This window comes from Lycorma delicatula, chromosome 1, assembly GCF_047948215.1.
Source record: "Lycorma delicatula isolate Av1 chromosome 1, ASM4794821v1, whole genome shotgun sequence".
NCBI classification, from domain to species: Eukaryota; Metazoa; Arthropoda; class Insecta; order Hemiptera; family Fulgoridae; genus Lycorma; species Lycorma delicatula.
This window is the reverse complement of record NC_134455.1, coordinates 230655982-230665154: the sequence shown is the minus strand read 5'-3', so window position 1 is coordinate 230665154 and position 9173 is coordinate 230655982. Positions and strand designations below refer to the sequence as shown.

The window sequence follows — 9173 nt, the reverse complement described above, 5'->3', positions numbered from 1 at the left end:
ACCAGGTTAACTTTTATAGCATAGTTAAGATGTTAGGAAGTAATTAATTTATGAGATATTATCTGTAAGTACTAAATAAATTAACACCTATGAGTAATTAAGTAGAATGCTGCTTATTTATTAATAAAAAACTGCATTTTTTTTTTAAATTCTAGTTGTTACTTCCTTTATTCATAATCATGACTTTATTATTTTTTTTCAGCTTTATTGCATTGGATCACTTTAGTCAAATCAATATCCAAGTATCTTCGAAGGGAATGTTTTGGATCTTGCAGTCCTCGCAGTACTTTTTCATATGTTCCGATCTCAGCGACTTTTCGTAGAAAATGATTGTCTTGCGAGTTTCTTTCTTATGAGTGTGAAACAAGTGTTTTTGTCCTTAATCTTTTCATTCTTGTCTGTGGTATAAGGCCAATTTCCTTCTGATCCTCTCTTATTTCTCTAATCCATCTGTATCCTGTCTTGATGTTTTTTTGACTTGAAACTACACTCTACCAGCCTGTTTCACAAGACTCATATCTTGAATCCTCATGATGCGTCCAAAGAATCCTAGTCTCCTGCATGTTTTCAGTGATGGCTTCTTAACTCTTTGTACACTACTTGTTGAACATGACCCACCATTCCCTGTCTTCTGAATATTTTTTGTTGATGAAGGTTCTTCTAGTTCTTCATTTGATTATCTGGAGTCTATCAATCTTTGATTGTTCATTCAGGTGGATGAGTATTTCTGCTGCAAGTATTTCTGCAGGTGGATGAGTATTTCTGATGGCTTCTGGTTTTATAACTGTGTTGTAGTGTCTTATGTTTGTGTTTATGGGTACACCTTTTTACTCTAGGTTTGTTTGTTCTTGTTCAGATTTTGTTTATGTGGTTATTATTTCTCAGAGGTATTTAAATTGGGTTACTATTTTGACTTTATTATAGTTTATATTTACTCCTTTTGTTTTGATTTTTGCGGCATAATTTCTGTCTTTCTGAATGATATTTTGAAGCCAATTTTATTTGCAATGTTTTGAAGTTCTAATATCTATATTTTAGCCCCCTTTGTCATTTGCTAGCAGTATCAAGTTGTTGGCAAAACTAACACAGTTTGTTTCTCTGTGGATGCAATCATATGCTTTCTTGAAATGTACAAATGTTATCACAATGTCTCTTTTTTGCGTCTTTTTCTGTTGTAATCATTATTAGCTTGAGACTTATGAACTGGTCTGGACAGTTCCTCCAGAGTGTGAAACGTATCTGGTATTCTCCTAGATTTTTTCTTGAGTTGTAAACTAATGTTATTGAAGAAAATTTTTGAAAGAATTTTGTATGTTATGTCTAAGTTATGCCTGAGGTGAATTGTAAAGAAGGCCATCAAGGACTTAAAAGTAAATTATTTTTCAATTATTACTCTCTGTTCATTAAGTTTGCAAAGTATCCTTCGTCATCATTTGAGTAGCAAAAATTTTAATCTCTTTGTTTTTCAACAAAGAATAAATAGAATTTATTGCTTTCTGTGATGAAATGTCAGCTGTTCAGATAAGATGAGATTATTTTTAAATATTTTGTTTATTCTCAAAGAATTTTTGACTGGCTCTTTCAATTCATTATCAGCAAATTGCACTTCTTGAAATGTTCTTTTAACTTCTCAAGCAGTGAAAATCAAAGAGTGCAAGGTCAGAGCTGTGTGGTAGATAAGTTATGGTTCCCCGCTATTACAATTTCAAAAGAGAGGCAGAGATTCTACAACATATCAACAAACGTTATGCTGGAGAATGATTCTATTTGTCTTCCTGGATGTTTGTTTATGAGCGCCTGACAAAGATTCCTGAGAGCTTCCTTACAACGATCAGTAATGACAATTATTCCTTGCTCCAAAAAGTCAACAAGAATAATATTTACACAAAACTACCATTTTTCATAATTGATGAGGCTAGTCTTCTGACGTGCGGCTAATCAAACAAGAGTGACTGCCATTACAAAATATTTAAGTCAAACAATGGACACATTTCTGATGTCCATATGTTTGGTTTTTTCATACAATTCACAAGTTTAATTTTTTCGGCCCATAAATGCAACTAATTATGGAACACAGCTCTTCTTGTATACAAACTAATGATGGCAATCACTATAATGTACTACCAGTCTGGACTGAAAACCCACAAATAATCAGTGCAGTGTTATGTAACACAACAGGAATCATATTTCCCCCAATAAATTGAAGATTTAAACATAATTCACAGGAACAAATTTGAAATCAACATTAGTTCTTGAAAATTCTTTGTTTTTTAAAAATGTACATCAATATTTAAAATAAATTATCTGTACCATGTTTAACTGTCCATGTTTTATGAGGAAAGCGTAAAGAAAATAAAGTAAAAGGAAACTTAAAATAAAATTACTTTTAAATAAAATAAGTTTTATACTATTTATTTTAAAAACTATATTCTTCACTTCATCCAGATTTATGAGCTGCAATAATATTAATAAATAAAATCATTTATAAGCGGGTGATAAAAATGTAATTACTATATGTATACAAATATATATATATATATATATATATATATGTGCATACACAAATAATACTTGGACGTAACGAAATACAATAGTAGTACTGCAGTAATAGTAACAGTAAGAATAATAATATATCATAACAGTAATTCTTATTGAATAATACAACAAAAGTAACAAGTTCCTTTAAATTAGACAGTTCTATAAAAAGCATTATTCAACTTGTATCTGCACTTGTTTTAAATAAGTAAAAAAACAACACTCTTAATTCAATCAATCAGTATAGATTATTATCCTTATACTTAGCACCGTTTACAACATACGTTTATAAATATAATATATTAATACGTTTATTAATTAATGTTCAAGTTATGATATAAGCGATTCTAATGCTTTATCACGGTCATTGGAATGTTTTTCTAAGGCTTCCATCACTTTTTTTTCCATAAATCCCAGGTCAAGTAACTGTTTTACCATTTCTAAATATCTGACAGTTTCTGACAAATTGTATTTATTCAAAACTAAGGCGTTCTCTGCTCTATCAGCTGGACAACCTGTTTCTTCTAAATTCTGTACTTGTAACAGGAACTCTAAAACCTGTGAATAAACAAAAAGTCAAGATAAAAAATAATAAAATACACCCACCAAAACAATTGTTTTAAAAATTTTCATTGATTTGGCAAAACTGCCAATGTTACTTTAAAATCTAGCAGGTCAGGAACTCCTTAAACTGGATCTGCAACCAGGTACAAATAATATTTTAGCACGATCGATGACATTCAAAATCTTTTGACAGTCAATCAATCAATCTGTCAAAAAATCATATGTAATGAAAAAGAGAACAATGTATAAATTAAACCTCATCTGAACGAGCAGTTTTCAAAATTTTTTAGTACCATTCATGTAAATTACAGATCAGTAAAGCATACTGATGGAGTATAATTGTGTATGTAATATGTTGTTAAGAAAGAGTTATATCTCTGAATGGTAAAATAATAAAAAAATTACAATATTTTTGAAAGTATCTATTTTATAAAAAAATCATGTATTACAATTTCTGTATTAAATATTTTAATAATTTTTTTAAAAAAACATTAATTCATTTTACAAAGAAATGTTATATTATAAATTTACCTACATTACTGATTACAAAATTAATACAATATTAAATAATGACTAAAAATTAAGTGAAAAGGTGGTCAGCATTTTCTTGAGATAAGTGAAGAGGTAAAAGTTAATTTAACTTAATTTTAAGCAAAAATTTGAAGTAAGGTTCAGTTTATTATAAAATGTATTTTTTAATATCACCATAGCAGAAAATCTAGTTCCACAAAAATAAGTAGTAAAAAACGAGCTAAAAATAACAATGCTTTTCTGGACAGGAATTGATATTCATTTTTAACCTTCAGCCAAAATTCAGGTAACTCTGAATTTAGTAAATTCTACTTTCAAACCTCCATTTAAGGTAGTTCTATCAAATATTCTGTTTCATTGTTAGTGAGGGTTCCAGGAATGATATTCAGTATCAAGGGGTTTTGTGTACACAGGAATTCAGAATACTCTTCTTTAAAATATCCTTTAAAGTTTCAACAAGCATTAGGCATTCTATATTATTTGATGAGATTATCTTTCATTTCAATTTTTCATGTATTGTCACAAAGTTTTCCAAATTTGGTTTTCATTTGAAATTTTATTATTTATAGATTGACATTTTTTGATAAATGGCCTTATTCTACCATCTACTGAAAATCGATTTGTTGTTCACGTTGCAAACTTAAATTTAAGTCATAAAGATGATTGAAAATATCTGATAAGTAGGCTAGTGTTGTAATGCACAGCTATTTTTCCTTCAGAAAGCTGAATAGGGTCACTGCCGTTTCAAAACACAGTCTTGAAAATAAATGAGAGTTTAAGAGGCTGAGGATTTGTTAAAATTTACCACCTTGACAATCTTTTTGCGAACATGTTTAAACTGTTCAGACGTCTATTTTATGCTAAAGCTTCTCTGTGGATTCTGCAATGAATGAGGGTAGAATTTTCAATAACCAATTTTATTTTGGTGGCGACAACTCCATACTTTCCTGTCACAGCTCAAGCAGCATCAGAACAGAAGCCATCGCACTGCTTCTAGTCCAGTTCATTTCCTAAAAAGAAGTCATTCAGATTTTTTAATATTTCATCGGCAGTAATTTGTGTTGATAGCTCATCACAAAATAAATAATCCTCTCTAATTGTACTTTGAAATATATACTACACATAAACCAAAACTTGAGCATAGTTTCTTACATTTGTGCACTCATAGAGATGTATGGTGAAAAAAAAATCATTAATTTTGATTTGTGCTATTATGAGGTGTGATTAGAAAGTTTTAAAAGTTTTAAGATTGGGTTTGTAATTTTAAAATAGCAGTACTTGCAGGATACTGTGATTTATCTCCTGCAAAGTAGTCTCGTTCTGATTGTACATACAGATTCCAATGGTATTTCCACTTTTGGAAGTATTCCAGGATATTTTCTTTTCTAAAAAAAGAAAATATTCTGGATGTTTTCATCCAGAATATGCACCCTCTTAATATCTGCCTGGATGAATGTCTTCAGTTGAATCAAATTGGTTCCCTTCCATCAAAAATCTCTATTTAAGAAATTAGTAGAAGTCAGTAGGAGCTACATCAGAGGTATAGTAGGGGGTTGCGAAGCACAGGAATTTGGCCAAAAATTCCATGATCAAGAATGCATGATCAGCTAGTGCGTTGTGATGGAACCCAATTCTTGACTCACCTGAGTGCAGGCCTTTTCTTTTGCATATTTTCATGTAATACTACAATTTTATAGTATTTCTGGTTGACTGTCCACCCACTAGGGGCAAATTCGTGATTCTTGGTAACCATAAAATTCAAGAAAACCATCATCATTTTATTCACATTTGACTGACTTTGTTACTTCTTTTGGTATGACATACTGGAACCTTCTACTCTGATGACTTTTGTGTTTTTCGTTTTGAACATTAGGTCCTCCACTTCTTTCTTCATCATGAACATTTGTAGTCTTCATCAAACTTATGATACCACCTTACCTTTCTTCACTCATTAATACAGCATTAATTTCATAAATTCATGATGAATTTCACAAACATTATGACCTTTTGTGTTAAGAAAACAAATCACACTCTGGATTTCACAACTGGTAGGATTGATCATTGTCCCAGTCATCATTAATTACTACCAACAGCAAGGCAAACAAAAACAGACTGCTAACTAGCTGACAGCTAGCTAATGAAGCGGTGAAATTACTGCACATACTTGAAATGATTCACTGTTGCCAACTACTTCCTATTATCAATTAGCCCTTACTATTGAAACATGCCTCATAAAATAAATTACTAGAACAACATTTGTTTTTAAAATTATTCTGTTTTTAAAATTAATTTATATCTTTTAAATCAATTTAAAATAACTATTATTATTATTAATGTACAACTTATTTTCATTCGGAAAGCAAAACGGTGATGTGAAGTAGTTTTAATGTATTTATATATATTATCATATGATAAATATGTATCTCATAACCTGCCAGGTTAGTCTAGTGGTTAAACTCATCATTGCAAAATCAGCCAATTTTCAAAGTCAAGAGTTCTAAGGTTTGAGTCCTTGTAAAGGCAGTTGCTTTTATATGAATTTGAATGCTAGACGTGGATACTGGTGTTCTTTGATGGTCTCAGTTATCGACCTGAGTCTGTTCCAGACTACAAGTTTACCGGTACATTTACACTTACATTGTACTATATCTATGCATATATACATACAAATATGTGTGTGTAGGTGTGTGTGCATACGCGCATGTGTGTTTTATATATATATAAGAGGGGTGGTTCAAAAGTTAAGGGCTGATGAGTTATAAATAGTGATTGACAACACTGACCGGTTCACACATGCACAGTAACTAACTAAGTGGTCTGGTGGGTATGTAACTGTCACTACTGTCAGTTCATTGTTCTTTGGCTTTGCATTACAGTGTGTTAAAATAAGTGCAGCAATAACAAATCCCACTAGATGTGAAGTTTTATCATTGATTAGATTTCTAAACTCAAGAGGACATAATGCTGTTCATAATGAGTGAAGGAAAAGTAAGGCAATGGTGTCGTGAGTTTAAGGAAGGCTGTTAAAATATTCACAATGAACAAAGAAGTGGCAAGCCTAGTATCTGGACAGGTAATCTCGTTCAACATATGAATGCAAAAGCGAGAGAAAATTGTCTCTTTACGATTAGAAATATTTCTCTAGAATTTCCAGAGGTTTCAAAGACAACATTGTTGAGAACTGTGACTGACACCCTTGGCTATCATAAACCATATGCTTGATGGGTGGCAAAAATATTAAAAAGTGCTCACTAAGATAGAAGAATGACATCCGCACATGCTTTTCTAGACCACTGTAACCAGAAAACGAATTTTTTTCCCATATTGTCACTGGTGAAAAAACTGGATTTCATAACTCAATGCTGAGATGAAACAACAATCTATGCAGTGGTGTCATTCCAGTTCACCTAAATCAAAAAATTCAAGCAAGCCCAATCTCAAAGGAAAATCATGGTAACTGAATTCTGTAACCAAAAGATTATGCATTAATTGTTTTCACTGAACCTGGAACATCCATCACATCACAAGTCTACTGTGAAACACTTTCTGAACTGTGTCGTGCCCATTTCACAAGTGAAAAATTGAAAAGCTTGTTCAAAAGTAGCTGCTACAAACTCAGGCAGCAGAATTTTATGCAATGGATGTGAAGAATCATGTTTCACGATATCGAAGTGGTGATCAAGTAGAAAATAAAGTAAATATGTAAGTATTTTAAACCATTAATAAATTTTTCATTTTTTCAACCGTTCACATTTTGTTACCAATTGGCCCTTACTTTTAAACCATGCCTTGTATATGGGGTCTTTCAAATTCAGCGCAAAAGGTTGACAGATTGTAGTAGCAATGTTGATTTTTATTTTAATTTTCAAGCATCATTTGTTTTCAGTAGTTTAAGGCAAATCATCATGGAATGCTACACACCTCAACAATTTACAAATCATAAAAATTTATCACTGAAATATGGAATCGGTTACATCTACATATTGTGCACTTCACAATATTTATAGTGTGCATAATCGGCCAAACAAAAGTACAATTTTATTTTATGGTCAAAAAATTTAGAAAATTTTTGCTACATGATGTTAAAACACAAATTTACAAAAGAAATGCAAGGAGTCTGCAAGAAAACTATGCATAGGAGCATAAAATATCAGTGAAATTCAAGATGATCTGTGGAAAAGTCATGCAAAATTTTGTTGATAGACTTAGCTATGTCAAGCAAAGCTGTGAAGGCCATATGAATGATAATATTTTTTAGATATAATGTAATGTTATAAGCTTAAAAAAAGACTGGTTTATTTTACATGTGTTTTTTTTTATTTTATTGCAGTTTTACTTATCTTAACAACTGGTGTAATATGAGATGAGTAATATCCATAACATAATTAAATAATTTATAATCTTTATAGCATAAATGTGGGCTTTATTATTATTTTCATATTCCATAGGAGAAGTGCTTACATTGTCGTGTGTTTTTTTATTGAATGTAGTCTGTTATGTCTATACTTTACCATGTCTGATTTGTTAATTTTAATGTTTTTAGGCTGAAAACAATTGATGTTATTACAAGTTGTATTTTATCTGTTTTTTATGAGCTACAAAAAGGCTAATTTTTTTAATTAACCTTCACTATCTATAATAACTACGTAAAAAGAATGTCTAGCTTATTAAAATGTGAGGAATTACACTCAAAGAGCAAAAAGAAATTTAATTTATTGTTTAATAGAATGATGTGCAATAGAGGCAGAGCATCTTATATACAAATAATACAATAATAAGTACAACAGATAGAGTTACAAAACATTGTAGAATGCTTAAAGAACGATTCACATATATGAAATAGCTAAAATGATTAAATCTGAGCCAATTTATACATAAAAATGTTTTAAATATTCTAAATTGTTCGCAGTTTAAGGAATTATGCACACTTGTAAATTACATCCAAATAACCAAATACTTTTAGCAATCAATATTACACAGTGTTTTATTACTATTGCAATACTGCAAGTAAATTAACCACTATGTACACTTCAATGTATAATTTAATAAGTAATATTACATATCAATAACTTTTTCTTAAAATGAAGTTACACATTATAAGATAGTATGGGGAAAAACAATATTTTCAACAAGGTACAACAGACGTAAGAGACATAAATCAATCTCATTTATCAGCTAAAGAACATCAAATCAGATACATGATTTATATATATATATTTATTGGAGAGTCCTCTTCAGAAAACTCTCTAAATTATTGTAAATGGGATCTGATTTAGTTTGTATATATTACTTTTTTTTTTGCTTCACACTTAATAAATCAGTTATTTAAAAAAAATTAAACCACAAACTCTTTTTCTCAAATTACTTCATCATAACACTAAACCAAAGCCCATTATGTCCCTGTTACATAATTATATTATTTTTACTATTACATACAATTCTTGAGTAGAAAACTAAAAAGTAGACTTAATAAATTTATAATATTTGAAGTCCCAAGTCCTAAAAGAAATTGTTATTGGTTATGTATCCAAGACACTTTTTGT

At 30.3% G+C, this 9173-nt stretch overlaps 1 protein-coding gene across 3 annotated transcripts in view; it reads right to left on the bottom strand.

Annotated features, from left to right (window-relative positions):
• Positions 1 to 2437: 2437 nt before the first annotated feature.
• Positions 2438 to 9173, bottom strand: part of LOC142329458 (uncharacterized) — a 49732-nt gene continuing 42996 nt past the window's right edge. For 2 of the 3 annotated variants that reach the window (XM_075374113.1, XM_075374121.1), the window contains exon 6: positions 2445 to 3093. In XM_075374113.1, the coding sequence (XP_075230228.1) occupies positions 2866 to 3093 (228 nt within the window). In that variant the 3' untranslated portion in view covers positions 2445 to 2865. Of the gene's footprint in view, positions 3094 to 9173 lie in introns of all 3 variants that reach the window. The other variant, XM_075374130.1, reaches the window with a different exon arrangement.